This window comes from Ornithodoros turicata, chromosome 2 (genome assembly GCF_037126465.1).
Source record: "Ornithodoros turicata isolate Travis chromosome 2, ASM3712646v1, whole genome shotgun sequence".
Taxonomy (NCBI): Eukaryota; Metazoa; Arthropoda; class Arachnida; order Ixodida; family Argasidae; genus Ornithodoros; species Ornithodoros turicata.
In genome coordinates, this window is record NC_088202.1 from 55964651 (window position 1) to 55989832 (window position 25182).

General features: G+C 47.4%; 1 protein-coding gene across 3 annotated transcripts in view; it reads right to left on the reverse strand.

Annotated features, from left to right (window-relative positions):
- Positions 1-20926, reverse strand: part of LOC135385448 (pappalysin-1-like) — a 36855-nt gene extending 15929 nt beyond the window's left edge. For all 3 annotated transcript variants that reach the window (XM_064614764.1, XM_064614763.1, XM_064614765.1), the window contains exons 1-9: positions 20695-20926; positions 14981-15402; positions 9868-10100; positions 8694-9085; positions 8308-8437; positions 8149-8244; positions 6015-6193; positions 3014-3159; positions 160-450 (exon numbers count right to left, since the gene is read on the reverse strand). In XM_064614764.1, the coding sequence (XP_064470834.1) occupies positions 160-450; positions 3014-3159; positions 6015-6193; positions 8149-8244; positions 8308-8437; positions 8694-9085; positions 9868-10100; positions 14981-15359 (1846 nt within the window). In that variant the 5' untranslated portion in view covers positions 15360-15402; positions 20695-20926. The remainder of the gene's footprint in view (positions 1-159; positions 451-3013; positions 3160-6014; positions 6194-8148; positions 8245-8307; positions 8438-8693; positions 9086-9867; positions 10101-14980; positions 15403-20694) is intronic.
- Positions 20927-25182: the final 4256 nt, after the last annotated feature.

Genomic DNA, 25182 nt, shown 5'->3' on the forward strand with positions numbered 1-25182 from the left:
GCGGCAGCCCAGTTATATGTCAAAATTCCCCGTCGATTTATAACACAACAACAAGTCATTGGTACTGGGCAGCGGCAAAAATTGGTGCAGTGATAGGGGCACCTACTGCGAGATAATATGCATGCCCCTGGCGTTTTCGGTGTACAGGGAATGTCTTACCTGTATAGCCCATGTAGTTGGTAAATGGAGTCTTGTCGAAGGGACCAATCCCACAGCGTACGACTTCAGGGGGTGGATCGGCGCATCGCGTGTTCATCGGGGTTGGGTTGGTGTCCTCGCATAGGTCACCGTTCTCTAAAGACGGCTGTGCTTCCAGACATGGATCGTGACACTCAACTTCAGTAACTCCACGATGAACGTGCCACAACCCAAGTGCATGTCCCATCTCGTGCACCAGAGTGTCCAGATGCCCCGGCTGTCCGAAATGCTCCGGCTGCACAACCACACCGCCTGGGTCACAAAGACGCAAGTTCCAAAGACACATCCCATGCTCAAAGTCTGAACTTCATTCGCATTGTTTCATGACAGTGTAGAGAGCTGCGCTTACGGAATTCAGCAGTGCACAGTAGGTACAGAACGCGCAGTCACACAACTTTACATGAAGGAACGAGTAATTGAGGAAAGGCTAGTTGGCTAAGCAACGTCATAACAAATTTCGAAGTTGTTGAAAAGGCGACAAAATTGCGTAGAGGACGACATAAGAGTATAAAACTCAAGAGGCTGATCATCCTTGTCGCTGAGAACCCAGAAGGCTGGGCCACCTTTCGCGTTGCTCGATTCCTGAAAAAACCGTACTGAGGCGAATTGGCTGGTGTACAAAGATTGTAGGAACAAGGTCACCTCCGTGCTCCGTTCAAGCAAACTTGCATACATTCATGCCCAGCTGAACACTAGAAATACCAAGACGCTATGGAGAAATTTGAACTCCTTGCTAGAAAGGCATGTTCCCTGTCCGCCCCTCTCCACACTTACAATCGGTGGGACAGAAGTAAGCGGCAGTCATCTCGCTATGGCGTTTAATGAACATTTTATACGGTCCGTGGGCGTGGGTACAGGAGGTACACCAGTGTTCTATGATCTAGCACCAACTTTTTCGTGTTTTCTGCATCCAACGGATGCTGAGGAAGTGTCTTCCATTATCATGTCTTTGAAAAATAGTACTTCCCTAGACGCTTACGGGTTAGATGTGCGAAGCCTCAAGCATGTGTCCCGATTTATCTCACCCGTACTCTCACATCTGTAAGTAATCACCATCTCACTATCTGTAATCTCTGTATCTCACATGGTGTGTTCTCGACAAACATGAAAATAGCGAGAGTTCTACAAATTTTTAAAAAAGGTGACCGCAATGTTCTGTCGAACTACAGACCGATTTCTGTTCTGCCATACTTCTCGAAGGTCTTGGAAAGAGTTTTCTACAAGAGGCTTCCTTGCTACCTAGAAAAACACCAAGTTCTTTCGTCAAGGCAGTACGGGTTTAGGCAAGATAAGTCCACAGAACTTGCTCTCATTAGACTGAAAGAGGCTATCTTAAATAACTTCGAAGCCAAAAATGTTGCGCTGGGTGTATACATAGATTTTTCCACGGCATTTGGTACACTAAACCATGCAGTGCTTTGCGAAACTAAGTCATTACGGTATTCGTGGTATGGCTTTATCGTTCTTCAAGTCGTATCTCTCGGATCGCCGTCAATTCGTTTTACTAGACCATCAGAATGTATCGCGCTCCCTACATATCAAAGCAGGAGTACCACAGGGCAGCATACTTGGTCCTCTGCTATTTCTGCTGTACATAAATGACATCGCCACATTACACCCAAATATGGTTTTGTACGCAGACGATGTATCACTCTTAGTCATCGGGAAAACATTCGATGAAGTAGCTGCGGAAACCAACGAAATCCTAAGAAACGTAACCAGCTGGGCATCACAGAACCAACTCACAATCAATACCGAAAAGACGTTGCCGACTCTCTTCACACAACGTGGCTCACACATTGTACACCCAACAAGGATATTGTCATTGGACACTCAAAAGTTCAGTTCGCTGCACCTCTTCCATTGCGTCCCAAATCAGTAAGACCCTTAGCCTGCTGCACAAAAACAAATTCTTCCTCCCCACCTCCTATAAGCGACTACTATATCACTCTCTTATTCAATCCAGACTAAGTTATTGCAGCCTCGTATCGGGATCAGCATCTAAGACGTCTCTTCAACGTCTTCACATTCTGCAAAAGGGGGCCATCCGTATCATCGAAGGCGCCCCATGTGACGTTACAACAAAGCCCCTTTTTCGCAAACACCATATCCTATCGATCTTTCAACAATATACGTATCGCCTTGCTCTTTCATATAAACACTCCATGAGGAACCAAAACGACTTGTCCATCCTATCACAAGTCACAAAAAATAAGAAATCTTACGCCTTTCGTAAGTCGGACATCTTTTGTGTGCCGTTCTCACGTTCTGGTTATGGACTACAGAGATTGTAACAGTTCCCCGTCTTTTGAATGCCATTCATCTACATAGTATTGACATCTGTAGCGTGTCCTTCAGAGAGCTGAAAACATTACTTTTTGAAACTGATATGAGGTTTTTCTAACTAAGGCTGTTCTGAAAACATTACCTTTGAAACTAATATTAGGCTGTTCTAATTGCATATTTACTCCTAACTGCACGCGTTGCATCTGCAATTCTGATTGCCTATCTGTTGCATATAGCATGCTCTTTTGATATCAGTAATTATTGTATTGGTTTTAACTGCGGTACTACTGTAGGCATCCTTCAATTGTGGTAAGCGTGCATTTGTAAATTATGTCTTGATCGTTTTTTCTTTGGAGTTTGTATAAGTGTTACATGTCTTGCCCAGATGCCCTGATTGTAGTGTGCCGAGACGTTTCTCAAGCTTCCAGCTTTTTGTCTCGGCTCCCCCATCGTTCTGATGGTAAATGGTAAGTAAGAAAAAAAAAGTCTACTAGCACTTGTGAAGAAAACTAACAAACAATCTACGTACCATGCACTGTGAAGACACTTTTGTCCCATGGAAAGGTTGTGATGCCTATTATGCCCTTATCTGACCATTGTGCAAAGAGGACGTTGATATGCTGGGAGTTGTTGAATGCCAAATATTTTTTGTACTCTTCAACTTCCAGGTATGACCTGCGAAGAAAAAAAAAATCTGTACTTTCACAGTCTACTAGATCGCTCATGTTCATAGGCGCCGAGTTTTCATTTTGCCGGGAGGAAGGGGCGCAGCGGGCTTCAGTCCAAGGGCTAACGCAAAGTGTGTATGTATGTGTTAAGGGGGGGGTGGGGATGACGAGAGCAAGTTTTTCCCGATGAGCTCCTCTATGTTATGCGTGAATATACGGCACCGTCGGGGCGTCACCAGACTTACCTCTTGCGGAGCGACTTTTACGCCTTTACTTGTACCGTGCGCGGAATTTCTAGTTACTGCGCGGGCAAAAATTTGATTGGATTTGATTTGTAAAAGAAAAAAATGGAGATGTTACTTACGGGACTGGCTACTCCAGGACGCGTTATTCAGAAAAGAAAGGGAAACTGCACAAATCTATACACTTTGAAATGGAAAATTTATTGGACACGTTGTCTAGTATTTTTGTTACGCGCTTTGAGTACACTCATTCCAAAACTCGCAGTGATCTGTGTCTCATTGACATGGGCAACAAACAACAGATGTAATTGATGTAGGTAGAATGTAGCAACTGTCCCTAGAATGACTAGAGACTGTTGCATGTGCGTCTCACAATTTATACACTGAAATCACGAGTGAAACGAAATGAGATTGGGAACAACTGCGACGCCTTGGTGAAAAATGTGTTCCTTCGCACTGCGGACTAGCCTATGAAATCGTTTGCAATGGCATTAAGGTTCATTTGCGGGCGAGCTCTTTGTGGCCGTGCACCGACCGGCTTGGGACATTGATAATCTCAAATATGTTTTGATGCGACGGAGGCAGGAGAACCACCTTTCAGACCGGCGCGACGTCAGTGGAATGGTCCGTGCGATTTTTAGAAGTCCTGTCATTTCTAGTAAAAGGTCTCTCATATGGCTGCCGTCATCACCAGAGAAGAGTTCTACAACATTTTGAAATGTTTTCAAGGGCAATACCAATCGCCATGTCCCGGTGTAACTCAAGACGTCCCGCATCAAAACTTGCACCGCAAAAATTAGACATGTACGTGCTGTTGCTTCTCCCTGTGACGAAGCTCTTAATGTGTGCCATATGCTGCCACATAGCTGGTGGGCGTCTATAAACTACCGATGATTGCACGGTGTCGACTACCTCGTGGTAGCGCTGTCGATACATGTCTCCCGCTGACTCGAACGCGCGTGTCCGATCACTCATCATATCTCCGCGGCTTTTTATCTTGAAAACGGTACGCATGAGTCTTCAATAGAAAGGTTTAATACAACGTACGCTATCGGCTTTGCGTACGTAAGGTATAGCGTTGCTGCTTCTGCACACCCCCATAACAGAGAGAGAGCTTCACGCAATGCGCAGGACCACCAACGCTATTCCTTATGTATGCAAAGGCGATAGCGTTCGATGTACTAAAACTCTCTATTGTCTAACTTCTTCCCTTCCGTTTGCGTGTAGTTCCAGAAGCGCGAGACGCTGTGCCAAAGTTCAATAATACTCCCTTTGACATTTTCCACTATTTGTGTACTGCTTGGTCAAATCTCAATTCCAACGTTGCCCACACCCCATTGCAATTTTACAAAATGCGCCAATCAAGCTCCCCCTTGTGTTCCAGCTGTGGCGAGGTGGCCGACATTCCTCATTGTCTTCTGCACTGTCAGCAGCACATTCCCCAACGGCAAGCCCTCCATCGCGTCTAATACAGCTGGGCTGCAACAGAATGTCCATGGCCACCCTCCTTGGTCCCGTCCTTCGGCCTACTCAGTGGGCCGTCACCACAGCCCTGCTCCGTTTCTTGAAAGACACGAGCCTTGCGTCTGCCCTGTGACTGGACTTTCTTTCGTGCCTGTACTGCACTGTTTTTCTTTCTTCTTTCCTCTCCTTTCGTTCTTCTTCTTTCTTTTTGTTTATTTCCAGTTTCTTTTTTTTTTTAATTGCAATCTGGCAATAGCCTGGCTGAAATTTCCAGGCCTTCCCAGGCATATCTTTTTTTTTTTTTACTCTATTAAACATATCATCCCCCCCTTCCCGGTTTCTGTAAAGCAGAGCTCACGGTCTCTAGTCTCGAGAGCACGAGGGTCAGGAGCCTGAGCGTAAAAAAGTCTCGAACCTTAATAATATACGTATACCTTCGCGAACCCACTTGCTTTCGCTCTGGCTTCGTTTCGTTCTCCTGATGGAATATCATCAAGAAATGTCATCGGTCGACTGCAATTCTGAACAACCGATCGCAGGGAGGAAGTCTTGAGCGTCCAGCGTGTTGGGCAAAATTTTCGGAGGTTCGCGTTTTCGCCTTCTTGTTCACACTCTTGGAACGCATGCAGGCGCTTTGGAGAGGAGATACGAAGTTTATAAAATCTGTTATGACGCCCAAGAAATCACGACACATGTCCAGTCGCTGGCTCGTGTCCTGAAGCACTAATTTATGTCGGTTATCACGACTCAGTGTTCGGGGAATGATTTCGCCGATCGGGCTCGCGGACCATGATGATGGGATGTGCGTCGCATCGCTCGCCGCAGCCGAAACAAAGGCCCGTCGCTGCGAAGCCGAGACGTTGTCTGTTACCATAGTAAACGGAATTCCTCAGGAATCCCCAAAGCCTAGTGCGCGCTAGGCTCTGGGTATACCCGAGACCGGAGCGAGAAATGCAGCAGCAAGTCTGTTCTAAACGCGCTGAGTCGTCTTCATAAATGATCAAACATTATGGAATAGTCCATTCATCAATTGCGTCTAGCGTACTTGTATTGATGCCTAGACTATTTAATGTTTCGACTACGTATTCAACTCCTTGGCTTTTACGACTGTTTCAGCTGGAAACGCTTTCCACCAAAATAACGCTTGCCTCGTCACCTTTGTAAAGAAGATGGGTCGAGGCATAGCTCAGCTGGGAGACCCTCTAAGCAGCAATCGCCTCCATCCCACGCGTACAGTGCACGGTTGCACTCAGGCTGGCAACGACTGTCACCGATGGACTCCACTTCACACTCCGGCTGCGTAAGGTCACAATCCCCAGCATCATTCTGTATCATCTGCAAGAACAAAACTGAACTCATGTTCCAATGCAATAAGACAATAAATACACGTAGTGACGGTGAGCGAGGAAATTTGCCACTTCATTTGTACCTCACTACGCAGAGGAATATTGCTTAGTATGGAGCCATGAAATGGTGAGGTGATTGAATTATGCGTGACGTATCCTTGTCCTTGGCATGACATGAAGCCCTCATGACCAGATAATGTCAGTGCACAATTGCATAAAAGTCACAGGATGAGCCCAGAAAGAATGAGTCTTAAAGAAACTGTCGCATACGGAAACCCATTGAACAGGGTGTTTTTTTTATTCGTTACAGAATTTTTATTAAAAAACTAGCAGAGCAAAATATATGCCGTTTTCGCACTTGAGTTATATCATGGTCGGGCGAACATTCCCTCGTAGAAAGTATCTAATTGCAAGACCACAAATTGCATAAAATTCATTAAATAACCCTTTAATTAGGGGATTTCGCACAAAAGCGATGCAGCAGGACGGGAGATATTCCTCGTTGAAAGCCACCCCATGTTTAAAGACCACTTAAACACGCACGTGTGTTGAAATGTCCATCGCTGAATTGCGCTATGTAAATGAGCCGAGACAGGAACTACGCATTTTTGGAGCGCAGAAATGAAGCGACCTTCGCCGTATCTGGGTCGGAGAGCGGTCTATCTGGGCAACAGATTGGCTCCTACACCAATCAGCTCCATTGCTCCAAAGCACGTGGCCCTCTCACGTGGATTGCCTGTCGCTCTTTCTGCGCTTGAAAAGTGCGTAGTTCTTGTTTCGGCCTATTTGCATAGCGAAATTCAGCGATAGATATTTCAACACACGTGCGCGTTTAAGGGTTTTTTTGAACAGGGAATGGTTTTCAGCGAGGAATATCTCCAGATCTGCTAACTCGCTTTTGCGCAAAATCCCCAAATTAGAGAGTTTAAGTAATTTTAAGAGAATTTTAAGTAACGAGGGATCTTGTAGTTACATGCGTTCTTCGAGAGAATGTTCACCTGGCCATATTACTCAACTGCAAAAACGGCATCTATTTTGCTCTGCTAGTTTTTTAATAAAAAATCTGTAACGAATAAAAAAAGCACCCTGTATATGACTGTGGGACGCATCAGCCGACAATTTACTTGGCAATTTTTTTTTCGTCCGAAAGTTGCTTCTATATTTTCGTAAACGAATTTTAAAGATCTGCGCTGCTTTCGCAGCTGCATGCGGAGGCTCCGGCAGCAACGACATCAGCGTGACGTCACTCCCTAACGTAGTGAGAGGGCGGCGCACAGATGAGAAATACTGTACTTAGACTCCGCGAGTTTCGTCTGCTTGGCGCGGCCGCGTCATCCCTTTGCTCAAGGCCGTGCTCTGATTGGACCTTGGCGTCGAGAATGACGTCCTCTCGTTTTTCTAGAGAGGGAGTTCCGCGATACTCTCAATATCCGGCATCTGCTCTTGTCATGTATTCCATAAAATAGCACTCGAACGATGCCAATGTTTCACGTGGGATATTCGATACCGTCGTCATTGGTCATCGGGAAATAAAATGACCCCGTTTCGGAATCGACTGGAACGAGTGCGACCGTTCCTTTAAAGAGAGTAAAGGAGACCAGTGTCCCCTAGAAATTTCGTGGAGGAAGGCACTGCGTGACGGTAATGGTAACGGTACCGTGATGTTACACGTAAGGTCTGTCTCCCCAGTGTGGCGACATGTGCGTGACGCTGCTGCAGGATATTGGGTCAGGGACTCAGAACCGATGCCAATATGAACGGTACCTCAGTGATGCTATTCATCCGGTCTCGTGGCGCCCCTCTCGTTTGACAATACATATCACAGTCTATGGTCACGTACTCCATGTCTGCCAACACAGCACATTTGGGACATACCATCGTATTTCGAACATATAATGTCACACAAAGTCCTCAGTTGGTCACAAAATTTTTTGTAGCACTGACCTGACATTCAGAGTCACATGCACCGTCACCCAGCTTGGACGCTGAGCATCCCAACGTAATGAGTCGGTGACGTAAGGAACTGTTCATCACGGATACCTGCGGCATAAACACTATTTTACTTTCGCCCAACTTAGGTCGGCAGCCTACTTGTCGCCATACCTGCGTAAGATTCCAAGTTATGTTATACGGTGCGAAAGCGGCGTTGAGAGCAGTGTGTTGCCTCTGTACCTGCTCCTCCGTTACTGTGGGGTTGGAACCATCAGAATTCTTCATGTTCACTACCAGGTATCTGTCACAGTGTCGCGACCAGCAGAGTTAGCCTTGACTTCTAACACACGAGGTTTAATTATTCTGATAGCTATTACTGCCACTATTGCGAGCATCGTAATCCGCGACAGTGGAAAAAATTATTGTGACCAAGGCACCGCCGCAGTGCTTGTTCGGAATCCTTGATCCAGTGTTTCTTTGAGCAACTGGCATTTCTTGCTCATGAAATGCCACTCGTCCCATTGCAATATCACAGTAGAGCGACGAAGACCGCTCACCTTATCTTCTTCGGAAGGCGTAGACCCCAGTTATGCTCATAGCTGCGAACGACGTCGGGGGAGTCACAGACGGTGTACCCACACGGTGGAATTTGAACTTGGGCTCCTTCAGACCTTGATGGATTTGGGACCAGTACAGCCCTTGGTGACTGTCCTGACCAGTCCCATTGGTCCAATGTGTCGAATCTTTCGTCCAAGAGCGGTTTGAGAGCTGAACCAGCGCGGGACATGTCCTCCTGAATCTGGCTCTGCGTGAGCGTAATGTTCCACAGGCGAACGTTGTCTACAAGGCCCCTGTAGTATGTGTGCCGCCCGCCACCAATGGACAGGGTGCGGCACGAGCCAGTGGCTCTGCGGAAAGTGCTTCCATATTGTTCCCTGGAAACCGCTACCTGTGTATCCGAGAAGTGAATTAAGATATTTTAATGTATAGATTTTACATGTGTGCATCCAACGTAAGAAAGCGGGCACACACGTTCGTATCAGCGTTGCCACGTCAAGCGGTTATCCAACATTGTATTTTATGTCGAAATCGAAATGTCTCATTTCCCGTATTCTGCGTACATTGGTAGAAAGGCACGACGCTTATACGTATGTAGTCAGCCGGAAAATGGCTGTGAATGCAGCATTCGTATAACCGACCGCGATGACCGGTACACCATGCTCCCCACAGTGACACACCCGTCAGTGCGTCGTGAGAATAGACGAGTTCCGAAAATCCCAGTACTCTTTGCGCACGCATTGAATCATGGGCGCTTGCAGAGCGGAGGAACGAAGAATAATCCTTCACATTTCGCTTTCGCTGACTTTGATATGTCGTGGACAATGGACCGGTAGGGGAGAAATCGGAACAGTTTGGAGGCCACCTGTTTCTTTGGTATTAGTAAACTCCTACAGTTCAAAGCGGTGCTAAGCACTCTGGGATTTTCCGAACTCGTCTATTCGTCATCGCAATCAGACATCGCAATATCGACGGCGCTAGGCTGTGTTGCCCTGGCTATAATACGTCATGAAGCTTTGTGCGTGAAGGGCAGCGGCAGGTTCTATGCCCTCCGGAATCCTTATCGCCAGAATGAGAATACCCTTCGTTGTAAAGTATCACTAATTTTCAGAAGTACAGAAAGGTTCATCAAGTTTCATTGTCGTGCCAAACGGACTGTTGCACTCTACGCACCTGTGCTCCATTAACGAACAATGTCGTGGTCGCCCCGTCGTAGATCGCAGCGACATGATGCCAGTCCTCGGGTACGTAGGGTACTGGACTCTGCAAGATGGTCGTTGTACTAGCTTGGGCTGCTTGGAAGCGAAAGGCGAAGTGGCCGCTCCTCTGATCGTTGGGACTTCCCTTGCCTTCTATGAGCACAGCCCAGCTCTTTTCTGACAATGGTGTGCACAGATCTTCAGCTTCTGTAACACCATAACGCGCATTATGTAAAGTGGGTGGTTGGGTGGGGTGTGTCCATAACATTGTACCAGACTGTCATGCACGCTTCATCACACTTTAAAAACGTATAATTTTATATTCATATTCAGAAAAAAGGAGACGTTTGATCCTACAAGGTGGCCTGCGGCACACCTCCTCCCCCATAAAACCCCGCACTTACTCCATCGATGGAAGTGAACGGGAACGACAGACGTCAACGTGGTCGTTATTTTTCCTCAAAATTGACATTCTACAAAAATATGAGAAAAAAATGATGACGGTAGGTGTGCTCGGACTCACAGCCGTTGTGCTTTGACGAAGAGCTACGGACCTGTTATCCGCGATGGTTGAAGTAACTATACGAGGGGTGTTCAAGTCAAACTGGGACTTTCTGTTTCCTGGGTGTACAAATGGCTCGCGCTACTTCTTTTTCGTCATTTTCACACGCGACAGGCCTCCGCGTTCGCCATGTGGTGGTCCAAAGTTTTTTCAAAACAGAAGACACGTGCTGGACAAGATGGCCGACAACGAGGTGAGCGCGCACATCGAACAGCGAATTGTCATGAAGTTTCTCGTGAATGAAGGCGTAAAGTCATCTGAAATTCACAGAAGACGGGCGTAAACGGTTCCGAGACGGCCGTACATCAGTGCAGGACGATCCCGGCCCGGACGGCTCAGAGCCCAGCGTCAGAGGTCCTGAGAACACCCAACTTGTGGAGCGCCTGATCCTCAAGGACCGACGGATAACATGTCTCAAACTGGCTCGAAAGACGGACCTTTCTGTGGGAACGTTGAACACTATGATTCATGAACACCTCCAGTTTCGGAAAGCTAGTGCCGCCGTTGGGTCCCGAGGCAGCTCTTCGTGTTTGACCGACAGAGAAGACTGGAAATCTTCCAAGAGCTAAGGTACCGTTTCGACACTGAAGGACAGCCGTTCCTTGATCGGATCATCACGTGCGATGACAAGTGGGTGCACCATATCACTCCTGAGTCTAAACGCGCATCAAAACAGTGGAGGCATCCGGGCTCGCCAGCTCCCAAGAAGTTCCGAAGCACCCCGTCTGCGGGTAAGGTCATGGCCACGGTTTTCTGGTACAAGGCTGGCGTTGTTCATGTTGATTTTCTGCCCAGTGGTACCACCATCAATAGTGCATATTACTACCAGGTTCCCAGGGATGTGCATAAGCCGCTGAAGCACAAGCGGCCGGGCCTCATCGCCAAAGGAGTCCTCCTCCAGGACAATGCACGCCTGCATACCGCGCATCCCACGACACGCACCTTACAGGAACTTGGCTGGGAGTTGCTGCCACATCCCCCTTACAGCCCAGACCTCGCCTCCAGCGATTTCCATCTCTTCGGGCCACTGAAGGCGTTCCTTGGGGGCCGCCACTTCAGCTGCGACGACGAGGTCAAGAATGCGGTCCGATCATGGCTGCTACGCTACGGGAACGATTTCTACCCTACTGGCATCTAAGCCTTCGTGAAACGCTGGGACAAGTGCATTAGTGCAGCTCGAGATTACGTTGAAAAATAAAACTAATTTGTCGCCTATAAGTTCATTTTACTTTTGCGAAAAATGAAAAGCCCCGGTTTGACTTGAACACCCATCGTAACTTGTTGGTACCTGTACGCCCGACGTCGATGGCCTCGCGGTGACGTAATGTCGCTGTTAGCGCGGACGGCTTCCTTTTTCTTTCTCTGTCTAGAACGTTCTGCAGCAATGAGTGGCACATTGTTACACTCTCTAGAGTACTCTCTTTCCTGTAGGACACGTTTTCTTTCGTCTGATGCCGACATTGTCAGAAAATTCACACTTCGTAGCACGATTTTATGTACCACCACTCACCAACGCTCTGCCCTCAAAGCTCTTTCGACTTTTTTGGACACCATAGGACTTCGATCCTTATGAAGGGGCTCATTATTTCATTCTTCACATCACCACCGGCAATGGGGTAGAGTATCGCCCCTGCGATGAAACTCCCCATTCATCATCACGAAATTAAAGTGTTGTTGTTCATGTACAACTTTCAAATGCGGATTTTATTTGTTATGTACACGCACGGTTGGAGCTGGTGAAGGCAAATCGTTTAACACCTCCTTTGCTGAGACAGACGGGTACATGTGCCACGTGCGGTGATTGTTGGGCGACTGACGGCATTCGTGCCCTGAATTGCGCAACATACCACCCTCGCGCCATTGCCGGTGACGCACGCATTATCACGTGAAACTTTTATCGGTTATCTATACGACGCCACATCACTGGCTGCGATGTGGTGAATAGCTTCTGAAGTATGAGCATTTTAAATTACTTGCAATTTCGTGACGAGGCCTCTCCGGTACAAAAAAAAAAGAAAAACAGTACAGGCACTTTAAGCTTGTACTGAATGTGTTTCACGAGTCCGAAGTGGCCCCCTGACGACAATTTATTGCAGCACTTTTAGTCCGCCTCTCTGCCTCCCCTATGGCAACGAGGAGTACATTTTAAACACAGTCATGGCCCTCAGGACGAGCCCACCCAATTCGCATCCCCCAAAGCTTTGGGCTTCTCACACAAAAAGCGTAGAATGACTTGTACTCGACTTTTATGCAATCGCATGCAAACTGTTATGCAAAAGCATAGATCGCTGTCACGCGCAAGAGCATATAGACATCCGACCTCAACGGTCAACGCAATTGAACTTAGTGAAAAGCAATGGAATGGCTGCCATATCGAAGGGTTTTCTAAATGCCAAAAGAATTAACGCAATAGCACTACGGCCAGAAAAAGTGGCGAAACGCGTTGTAGGCCTCCATGTGATGATTTACCAAATGGGCTAAGGGGCTTAAACGGTTAGATGTCATGACACACACACACAAAAGAAGAAGAAGAGTAAGAAGATGAAAAGAACTTCACTGCATAGCACCTCTCTCTTCGAATCAGAGGTGATAACTATAACGTTACTTTTTTGTCGATATCTCTCCGGAGTACAGGAGTCCCCGGATATTGGAGTATGTATAACCTATCTGATCGTTGATCTCTACATGTTCTGTCGTGCTGCCCCGTTCGTCCCTAACACTCCACTTTCGCGAGTGTGCCTTTCAAGTGGCTCTCCTGGTTCCACACTATCTTCGTCGGGTTGAAGTCACATTGTGATGCTGTGTCGTCACAGTATAAACAAGTTTCGTCACTGCAATCTCCAATGTCGTTCTTCTTGAAAGAGCAAACCTGATCCGCGTCTCATCTGTGGCAGATAAATTGCGATACGGCCAAGGGCGTTGCGCCAGCTGTATGATAGAAGTCCCACTCACTCGCTGTATCAGGTTATATTTTCAAAGTGACCTAGTTTCAGATGACCAAATTATCGCTCTGTCTTTATTACGTCCGCACTATCGTCATTAGCGGCCTCGGTGGCTCAGTCGGTAGCGTGTTCGCCTTCTGATCCCGAGATCGCGGGTTGGAACCCGGCCGAGGACGCCAGCAACTTGGTGGCAGGGTACAAGTTGCTTAGACACGCCGTCTTCCGCAAGGGACGTTAAATACGGGGTGCCGTGTGATGAGCTTTCATCGCACGTGAAAGAACCCTCAGGTGGGCAAAAGCAATCCACAGACCGACGGCTGTGGCGTTGCTCATGGTCTCAGTTGTCTCGCGACGTAAACACCCAATTATAAATTATCGTCATTCCTGTAATTCGCTAATTCCAGAGGAGCGCCTCTCCGTTCACTTCAGTCACACTCCTAAAAAAACAGAACTTCACCACATAACACGATGAGGGCCAATGGTTGCACAAAATTATACCGGTATCATTCCCAATTTGTGGAAAGCCCGGGACATACGTCTGTTTGTGACAATTATTTTTTTAATTCCGCGTTAGCGCCGCGAAGCAACTGTGGCTATGAGCGGCGTCCAGACGTGGGCACACGAAAGGCAGGGAGGAATGGGGGACAGGGGAGGTTAGTGGGCGTCCTGGGCCGACTTCAGGGGGAAGTGTGCCGACATTCGTCTGGAAAGTCTTCGGAAAACCCAGGGACTCAAACAGCGCAGCCGGTGACAGGATTCGAACCCGTGTCACCTCCCAGTCTCGGCGTGGAAAGCGACCATCTTAACCACTACGCCACGGGAGCTGGTTTTGTGACAAATAACGCAGCTGCATATGTGTCACGAAATGGTGTACTCCTTCCGTTTTTACAGTTCTGTTCTTATAGTGTACCTACGTGCTTATTTGCCGCTTAGCTTACGGCTGAGCGAGACACATCTGCGTCGAAAGTCCTAGCTCGTTTGCCATCCGCACACCACGTTGAGGTGGTGCGACGGCCACCGACGCCGTCTTCGCAACCTTCTTCGCCACCATCGTCATTGTTCAAAATGCTGACATACCTTACATAAAGATGTCGGAATGAAATACTGTGGAGAAAGGCTTCTTACGTTTTTAGTGTTTCTTCGTTCCACTCTATCCATCTTCGTTCCACTACATCCATAGTAGATAAGGCTTGATATTAAAATTGTATTACCTACGTTGTGTTCACTAATCGCTCCAGAGTAGCCGCTCCCAAACCGAGCGGAGACTATATATCCTTGTACTATAATCGCCATGGTCACAGCTACTGATAGACACTCTTTTCAATTCGCGCATAAACAAATCAAGAAAGCTGTATTCTCAGCAATCACACACCGACAACCAACCTACCCTTGACCCAACAAGACACATGCATTTTTGCATTAGATGCGCCCTTTGTTCAAGCACTGTTTGCGCTGCTTTGATATCACTGTATGTGTCGCACAATACATACTTGCCTAATACTTCAATGCAATCAAAGCGCCGCCAATCTCGTACTGTGCGTGAGACAACAATCAATATCAGAGTATCCACGCTTGGAACTCACCCAGGACGTAGGCCGGATGCGGTTGTCCTCCTTCAGGCCTCAACCACAAGGCCACGCTGAAGTGTCTCCAAGGGACGGAGAACTCTCCAGATCTCCATGTCCCACGTGTTCCAGCGATGTAAACTGCTTGGTTGCGTGATTCAGCTTCTCTCCGTTGTTTCGACGTACTTTCACCCTTCGAGACACTTCTTACAGTTTCTAAATGCGCTTTCCGTACTGGAAGTTCACTTGTACTGCACCTATACCACGCTTCACGTAGAGCCTTGCTTCGCTGTTCCTGAGCGAGCATTTTTTGACGAAGCGAAAACGGAGACTTTTCGCCGGTGTTGTGGCGAACAGCTCCGAGTAGCACTGCTACGCACAACGTTTTTATGAACATCCCTCAATGTCCGTTGCGCCTTTCCTAATGACCTCTTGTGGTTCTAAAGAGAAGGAAATAGAAAGAAAGAACATAACCATGGCTGTATTTATTCTCAATGAGCAATGTGTGTAAGGCAGAGAATATGGCGTAAACAAGGATTTAGAGAATATGGAACTGGAAATTTGGAGCACGTATCTACAAAGTTGATTTCAGAAGTTTTCCAGTCGTAACTAGTGTTGGGATCCGGGAAAAATCTCGGGATTTTGTGATCTGAAGAGAATACTGCGAACCTACTGTCGGTGCGATCGCGACGCAGGACTGTGGAACACTAACGAGCTGTTTAATTTCTAGCACTCATCTTGAATGATAATTCTTTGTCTTTAGTACCCTAAGGGCCAGTTCCCATATACAGCGCTTCGCTCTATAGCGCCAGAAAATAGCGCTCTAGACCTGCGCTGTTTTCCGCTTACCGTTCTCACATACAATCCAGCACATAGCGCTATCCTGCTCTGGTCACGAGAAATCTCGTTGCGACGTGATGCACCGGCACTACCGTGATTGTTTACTGTCTGCGTCGGGTGTTCCCAGCACCATGGCGGGTGACACTTTTGATGCTGCGATTATGCTGTGATTGCCATGCATTGGCAGACGAAACTCGTGGCCATTTTCACATCGTCGTTGTCGCCTTCCGGTATGGCGGGCTACTCCCCGCCTTGCTGCTTCGAGTGACCGTATAAGCAAAATGAACCCCGGCTTCCGCGACGTCACCGCTGAAAGAAGCTCCCGATTGGTTAACGCAGACTTAGCGCCCCCCCCCAAAAAAAAAAGACGCTGGAAAAGTTGACGGGGGCGCTACACTGTAACGAAAGAGGGGGAGGGGGCGGGGTCGAGGTAGCTTGCCGTTGTTGGCCGCACTCAAGAAATTTACGAAAGAACTTTACTGCGTAGCATGCTGTGCGCAAACCATTGCCACAACTGACAGGGTCATCGCTTCTGATTCGAACAGAGAGTGGCGGCGTACGCCTTTTGGTATCAATTTGTATATATGGTAATTGACATAAAAAGGCGTACCTTCTTCTCTCTCTTTGAATCAGAAGCGATAACCCTATCACGTCGCGTCAAATAACAAGTCCTTCAAGATTTTGGATTGAAGAAATTAGCAGTTGGAGTTTTCCTTGATCTGAGCAAAGCTCTTGATATGCCGTGCCATGCCATGGTGTTCTTTCCCTTGAGCTTTTTAGTTATGGAATACGCGGAACCGCGTCCTGGGCAGGTTATGGCCCCAGGACGACGCATCGACTACCTGTCTATGTTTCTAAAGCGCCGAGTGGAATTTTCTGTCATTTTTGCAACAACTGCGACAACATACATTGAAGAACCCTTGTTCAAGCAACATCGACTCTGCTACTGAATGGTTGGCGCCTAAGTCCACTGAAGCAGTTAGGACGCAAAAGGGCTCAACACAGCGACGTTGCCGAAAGAAGTTTCTGGCAAAAGGTACGGAGTACGGTGAACACTTGGAAGGAGCGTACATTTCACGAGAAGTAGAGAAGTACGTCCACGATTTTTTTAGCTGCGACATGTCTATCTCGGACGAGTTTAAACTTCCCAAGTTGTCGTCCGACAACTCCCACCTGTGGGCTATACGTGTACGAGCCGCCCTTGTACAGAAGGGGTGCTGGGAGGCCATTGACCCTGGCTACACGGGAAGAGGGATGAGTGAGCAAGAGAAGAGGAACGAGACCGGGTTTGGCATTTGCCACTTCGTGATGAGCTAGCTCAACGAGAGTCCAAACGAGGAACACTGGAACGGCATCAAACATATTCTTCGCTACTTAAAGCAGACAAAGGGTCATCAACTAACCATAGAACCGGAAAATGCATCGAAACTTTCTGCGACCCGGACTGGGCAGGAGACAGAACAGATAGAAAATCTTTCAGCGGGTACGTCATCACTTTTGCAGGCGCAGCTATCTCCTGGAGCTGTAAAAACCAGCGGGCAACTCCGTTGTCGACAGCAGGAGCCGAATACCTCGCAATGGGTCATGCCGCAAAAGACATATTGTGGCTTCACCATTTCACCGATGAAATCGGGGCGAAAGAGTTTGCGAAGGAGCCGCAGGTCATGCTGGTTGACAACCAGGGAGCGATTTCTCTCGCCGTCAATCAAGTCACATCAGAAAGAACCAAGCACATCGATCTAAGGTATTTCTTCCCTAGGGAAATGGCTGATGAGGGAAAATTGTATCTGCGATACATCGAGTCGTCAAAGAACCCCGCAGATTCTTACGAAGGCTCTCACTGGCGGAAAGACTGCTGAACATAGTGTACGTCTTGGCATCAAGAGACATAAGAACATGGTGTCAGTGCATTAAAGGGGAGTGTCAGTATTTATGTTGTAATGTACTGCCACCAGTGGTGTGGTGTTATTTTGGGTTTTCGTTTTTGTCCTTAATTTGTCGCGAGCTTTCTTCTTCCAGAACGGCACGCATTAAACTGTTTGAGTTTGATTATAGAAGACAACGAAAGCTATTGAATTCGTCACCTGACGGATTCTGCTACTCCCACAAAGGAAATGAAATGAATGAACGAAGAAAGAAAACTGAAAAGATGAAAAGGTAAAAATAGAAAGACATCATCCCTCCCAGTCACCGAACTGCATTAAACTGCATTAAACTGTTGCAGCCTATGAGATACGTCGTTCTTCGGAATCAGGCCGCACTGCCACACTTGTCTAACAGTATGTGTGAGAACAGGCCCTCAAGTCTCGCTTGTTCCAATGAAGGGTCAAAACAACGAGCTCTAGGGCAGAGGTTCCGGGCTGGGTCCGGGGTTCTCTGGCCTAAGAATAGGTTCAGTCGTCGACAGCAGCGGTCCGCTACTGGTAGTATAGAGCGTGTAAGTCATGGACGTGCCGATGGTGGGGTACTGATGACGACCGTCGTTAAGCGGGCGGCGCGATGCACCTGATTTGACCATAGCGTATACTAACAGATGTAAGACGCAAGAGCGGGACCCGAAATGTCGTTGAAGCTTAAGTCGTCGCTGCTTAGCAAGTTCACCATGGGGGAAGCATCACGCGCTGCACTCAGCAATGACATTTTGAAGTATTCGTCAAATGACCTTAAAGCAGTCACAAATGTCGTAACGACGATGGTGAACGGCCGAGTTGCTCACTCTACTGGAATGTTCACTGTCGGTGGGGCTAAACTGGTAACGAGATGGCGGTCCTCTACGTGAGTTCTGCTCATCGGTGATGGAAGAGAGCTGATCGTGCTGGAAAGCATCCCAAACCGTCACCTCAGTCGAGAGCGCTGTCGAGAGATCCTAACAGTAGGTTTCCATCCTGTGTGCCAATAGTGGAGTGCATTCGTAGTCGAGCCACCAGATTCCTTTAATATACATGGACCCTCAAATTGGAGGTTTGGCGCTAGCGACTCTGAGCGACGCCGTGCCTGATTATCAGTCACTGGTGCGTTCGCGAGCGCTAGTGACGATAGAAAAAACGCTGTAGATCAGAAATCAGCTGTCTTACCAGATTTAAGAGGTTTCTGCATTATCTTTACCTATTCAAGTGATTCGACTGGTCGACCTAGGGCGGTTTTCCTTGCTCCCTGGTCCGTATACCAGTGGTCGACCCGGAGCGGATTCACATTTTTCGCAGGTCCTCTCAGATCAACTCGCTCCGTCATTGAGCGATATGTCTTGCCTCCAGCACCCCCTTCAAGAAACGTCGGATTCTACCGGAGCTCCAACAGAACACCGTCATCTCTTTCGCTGCTCTAGAGAACGAGCAACAGCGGTCAACTCCGTTCTTCAACAGCGTGAGTGAGCAACAGCGGTTCCTCATGCGGTCAACGACTTCCGGCCAGCACCACTTCCGGCCATGCTCTTATCTGGAGCGCAGTTGTTTTCTGCTGGTGGATTCAGACTCGATCATTCCGTAACTGATTTAATGGGGTGCTCCGCCCCAAATCGGCCCGTCGAACTCACCATAAAAAGTTGCCAACTCGTAAGGTAATTTAACGCCATTTGTACGGCTCAAGCAGAGGAAAACAAGGTTACTCTCAAACAGAAAATATTTCGACGCAGGAAATACGTTGCAGTGACAAATTTAGCCCCCGCTAGCTATGTAAACGTTCCATGAGGGTGCAGAAACAGCTGTATAGTTTATCTCTGAGCACGCTGTCCTTATACTCGAGTGACAGAAAGCGACAAAGACCGATAGTCAAACTGGACCAGACCAGATGCAGCAGTTCCAGTATCAGTGCACACGTGGGAGGTGTGTGTACATTTCAATGTCTGCAGCATGAACATGTCCAGTTCTGTTGTACTTTCGTCATTTCAAATGTGAAATATACATATTTATTTATACGTATTCGCCGGCGCGCTGGGAATTGCATTTGATGCAGATGAAACCATAAAGCACTTTGTACCGAAAATTGTATTGTTGACTCTTGTAGACGAATTATGGAAGAGGCACTGAAAATTCTATTCCATAGGCGCATTGCGTTAGCGTAGCGCTTCAATATGAATATGAAGCGCTGCGTGTATGAATCAGAGGAACAATATACATAGAAGTACCCTTTTTCCCTCGTGCAGTCTCAGTGCAGCCATCATGCCTTTAATGCCTCTAACATTCGCTATGGATTCCGCCAGCTTTGCGTGCAGAGCGTCACCTCATGCTCAAGGGATAAAACCTCGTTATGTTGCTGCCTCTTATTCTACAGAAAGCTGTATATATCACGTGTGCATTCTCTCAACAACTCGATGCATACATCGAGTTGTTGAGTGAAACAAATGAAGCAAACAGAGTAATGAAAGCCAAACGCAATACCTTTGTGATTGATTTACCAGTGTTCATGCAGTAAACGATCACTGGACACAGTATACCGTCTCGTGTTACAGTGCTGGACAAAAGTTTACGGAACACGCTCCGGCGCATGCCTTCTTCAGAGTGACAGTATGAACTCACAAACAGGTGACTGGGTTACCTCGTATAGACCCATGTCTGTAAGTCCGTACGGTCACATTGGCTGTTAGCGCGTCACTCTGAGGAAGGAATGCGCCGGAGCGTATTCCGTAAACTTTTGTCCAACACTGTACATGCTAAATTTAAAACTGTGAACATCGAGATGGAATCGTCAAGGGACAGCTAAAAATGGAAGCATAGTGAAATCACAACCAGTCCAAAACTCAATCACTAACCGAGTGCGTTATGTGAAGGCCTTACCTCGTATTCATTCGCAGTTAAGATGCTGTCAACTTCGAATACACTGTGTAATCACCGTGCAGCCTCTCTGGTGACTATGAGACTGGAGACATCGGCGTCTAACATCAAAGTGGTGCCTACCTGGTTTTTGTTTCCACCGCAGCCCTACCGTTTAGCATCTGCATCACCGAGACAGTGCTTGTAGAGGAGCTTTGGCTTTTATCTATCCGCAGCTGTCGAAGGTGCTCGTGAAAATTGTCCAGGACGTTCAACTTCCTTGCTCCGCGTCCTTCGACGGAGTATCCCGACAGCGTTATTCGTGAGTGATTCTCCCAACCCTACGCCAGCAAGCAACTCGACAGGGATTCGTCGAATCTTGGCGTCACACCAGATACGACTGAGTGGAAGGAATCGTGCCCGATAAAGCGCGAGGAAAATGATAAGCCAAAGAGGAGAGCCCCTCGGAGGCAGTCAGTTGAGTCCGGATATGCGCTCATGAAAGATGTGGCGGTTTAATGCTTGGCGTTTCAGAGGAATTGAAGGGCATACTAAGATAAATGGCGTGCGGTTCATCAGCAGCATCAGGAAAGTAGCACAAAACAGCGCAAAACTGACACTCGACGAATATGCAGAGACCGCATTGATCCCTCTTTTGCGAAACGTTGCTGTCTCAGGTGCCCACAAAAACGACCTCATGTAGAAAGAGGTAACGTTTCTTTGAGTTTGAGGAACACACAATACGAAGAGGACAACACAAGACTCATGTCTTACATGTCCATGAGTCTTTTGTTGCCCTCTTCGTATGGTGTGTTCCTCAAGCTCAAGGAAATGTTACCTCTCTGTACAGTACACCAGCTCGCTTGCACCACTCTAATTTGCTCATCGACCTTATGTGTCCGGGGCAACGGGGTACGTTTATTCGAAGAAAAATAGGTCCGTATGCGCAACATAACAGCTCACAAGATGCGGTATGCTAGCGCCTTCGTCCCGGCTGACATGAAACGTATACCCGATCGAAAAGAAGAATGGAATAAACCAAACCGATTGGCCTGTCTTAGAAGCCAAATGATTCACGTATAGGCAGGAGTATTCGCCCTGATTGGCCCGCCCAAGTGCAGAAAGCCCCGGCCGAAAAGGAGCACCACTGGAACGGATGTGTAACAGAGAGGAATCAAAACTTATCAGCTTTTTTTTTTTTGCACTTCTTCCTCGTAATGTTTTACAGGTGCGGTTACAGTACCGCATGCAACAAAGTTAAAAGTTGGACATTTTGATGCTTACACGGTTATCATCCTCGTCAGCACATGAAGAAAACGCTGTCAAAGAACATACCCTGTATACACTTGATACTCGGTAAATCCTAATGGTGTCCCTGCAGCATTCAGGGAAAGGCCCCTTTGTGGCTGTTGCACGTACTAACCTTCAGTATCAGTGGCGTAGCCAGACCGCCAAGGTAGGGGGGGGCTCCATACGAAAACTCCCCCCCCCCCTGCTGATCCTGGGTGCGACAACACACAATACTTGTGCACACCGTAAAATGCGGTAATTGATTTGGGCGTGGTGGTGGTGGTGGTGATGGTGAAAGGGCTTGATTTGGGCGTTCACAATACGATTACGCAGTGATGTCCAATGAGGCGGTGTCACGAGATCGGAAGGATTTTGAAAAGCTCATACTTTGAAAACCATTCAAGAGTGCCGATTAGATAGACGCCATGAACTGTAAGAACTTTCGCGATCGTCACTCTGCCCCCCACCCCCCAACCCCCCCATGTATTATTTTCTCCTCGGTTTTCCGCGATTTGCGTGGGCCCGTCGTGGCAGGTAGGAGGGGCTCGAGCCCCCCCTAGCCCCCCCGTGGCTACGCCACTGTTCAGTATCAATGTCGCACAATTACGAAAATTTTCTCACCCCTCCATCCATGTTCGTGTGCCAACGTCGTTAAATTATCGAAATTTAAAAATTTAGGAAGATCCATTGGTGGATCCTTTGCAAATGCGTTAGCATAAGCCTTTAGTTCCTTCTTTTGCTTCTTCCTTTCCCTTTTGCTTCTTTTCTTTGGTTCCTTCTTTCGCTTCCTGTTTTCTCTTTTGCCTCGTTCCTTTGATTCCTTCTTCTGCTTACGTTGCTCTTCAGTCTCGGCAGCAAGTCGCCGTCGATCGCATCCTGTTTTCTTTTGTCGCCTAGTTGGCCCGGCACTCGTACTTGGTTCGCAATTCATTTTATACTTCAAGCTTCCCCACACACACCCGCACGCTCAGACTTGCCCGCGCATCTTTCACGCCGCCAACCTCCTCCTCCGCTCGGCGCGCGCTATACCGTCTGCACGTCTCTCCGCAGATCGACACCGCCGTTTTTCCCTCTTCTAATCCTAACGCATTAATAATATCCTGTTTTAGCCCGTGTTCAACCGGTACCGTTTTGTTTTGGTTCTTTGACAGGGCTCGAACAACGTTTCGTTTCATGCGCTGCTGATGATGTCCGTACCGGAACGTCTAACTTTTAATTCTGCTTTCTCACGTTATGTCAATCCGATGTAATTTAATCAATCAGCAGCGTAGCCAGAAAATTACATGGGGATTGTATTTACCTTTTCTCCCTTTCCCAAACGCGCTACAAAAGCTATCATTTCGGGAGGGATTTGAAACCCCCACCTCTGTCTATGCCACCGTTTTCAAATTCTTCAGGTCCACTTCATTTAAGGCCGGGTTCGCACTACCGTATCTGTCGTCCGTTTGCTTCAGCAATTGAACCTAACGGGGTAAGGGGCAATAAGCGGATAAGTCGATAAATCCCAAACCGAGAATATTTGGTAAAGTAAATTGCAGCTGGGTTTCCTCGAATAATATGCAAATCAGTGCAAAATGTGCAACATACATGCGGATCCTGTTAGCGTCGTTTTTGGGGTATGCGACTTAGCAGAAATTGAACAAAGTCCAGGAGCATGACATATCCCTTCTTCTTTTTTCTTTTTTTATTTAACACCGCATGCACAGGGTTATTCGTTAGTAGTGACGTTGCCCACATCTGTGAGGCCGACAACGGCGAGCTCTTTCATTAGCACCACCACCATAGGGTTATCGTGCAGAAAAACAACAACAACAACAATGGCTAAACAATGGTGATGCCAGGTGGGGTGAAGTCACCTCTCTGTGTAGCGCAGTAGCCTGAATCGGGCTTATCGTGCTGCTAAACGAGCACAATCTTGAAAATACTCTCCTCGATGACCAGCATAATATTACTTATTAGTTTAGTGCGCACGTTATTTTCTTTTCTTTTTTTATTACAACGCGTAGTATAGCACTGCCAAAACCGTCACGTGAGGTAAGAAGTACGTGTTTTTCGAGTGGAACTCGAGTGGAAGTTCATTTCCCCATCGTAGTAAAAGTTAAGCTACACCATTTGTATGGGTGTATTAGAAAAGGTGCTTGACCTGATTATCGGTCCCCATTGATACACATACATTTCTCGGTTCTTACCCTCCTGTAGCGGGCCAATAAACTGCAATACGGTCCTAAATTTGCTTTAGTAGGTGCATACTGGTATGCAGATGCAACAAAAATACTCAAAGGGAGATAAGCCGACTCATTCCCTTATTGCATACACAGGTTCCAATAGTCCAGTCCACAGTTCCAGAATAGTCCAATAAACCTCTACCCGAGAAACGTCATCATGACGTTGGTAGACAGACTGAAACCGAAACGAAGGGGAAGGCTGGGTTCCACAAATGGGCACTTGTTCGCTGCCTCCTATTGAAAGAAAAGTAAGACCGAAGGTCGCGTCCCTTTCAGGGACCATCGTAATCCCCCCCAAGACCATGGCTTTCGGGCGCGACCTTGTTCGCCCCTAGCTCCGAGCATAGTTCAACTCTACCAAACTGGTGGCGCTGTCGAACACTATGACGTCACTTGTTGGCAAACAGGGAAAGGTCTATTGAAACCTAAAGGCAGGTTCCAATGGTCGACACACAGCCGAGAAAAACGTTAGCGTGAAAAGGGCCTGAGACGAAAGCTGATGTTGATGTTGATATTGACAAAAAAAAAATACGGAAAGATTGAATTTGTCACACGACAAATTCGGGTACTTCCATAAACAGTCCCCTCCCCCCCCCCAAAAAAAAAAAAGAAAAGAAAAAATCAGTGGACGATTATGATAGTCTGTAATGCTAAATTTGATCGCAGCTGTTGAGGCTGAGTTATACACCACTGTTTTTATTTTCCATACATGGTATTTCGTTAAGGTAGCACTCCTATCCCAGTCCTTGATGGCCATGTACGTGTTTTATTGCGCTTATATAAGCAGAAGTCGCAGACCAAGTGCTGCCACACCCGTCGAAGGTAAAGTATGGAGATCACTTGTTAAAAAGTATGGAGATTTCCGTAAAAATCTGTATATTGCAGTAAAACATACAATTTGCTTAATTAACATCGTTTGCCAGGATTTTGTGACATTTTCTATTTCGCTTTTTGTATCGAAACAACGAAAATATATGATGGAAAAAGTTATTGGGGAGCTGCGCAGAATGAATTGGCTCTCCCGGGTTCAAATCCTGGTGCCAGCTGTACTGTCTGGGAAGCACCGAGCAGCAAGCCGTCAGGCAAACCGCTCTGAATTAGTACACAACCACCACCA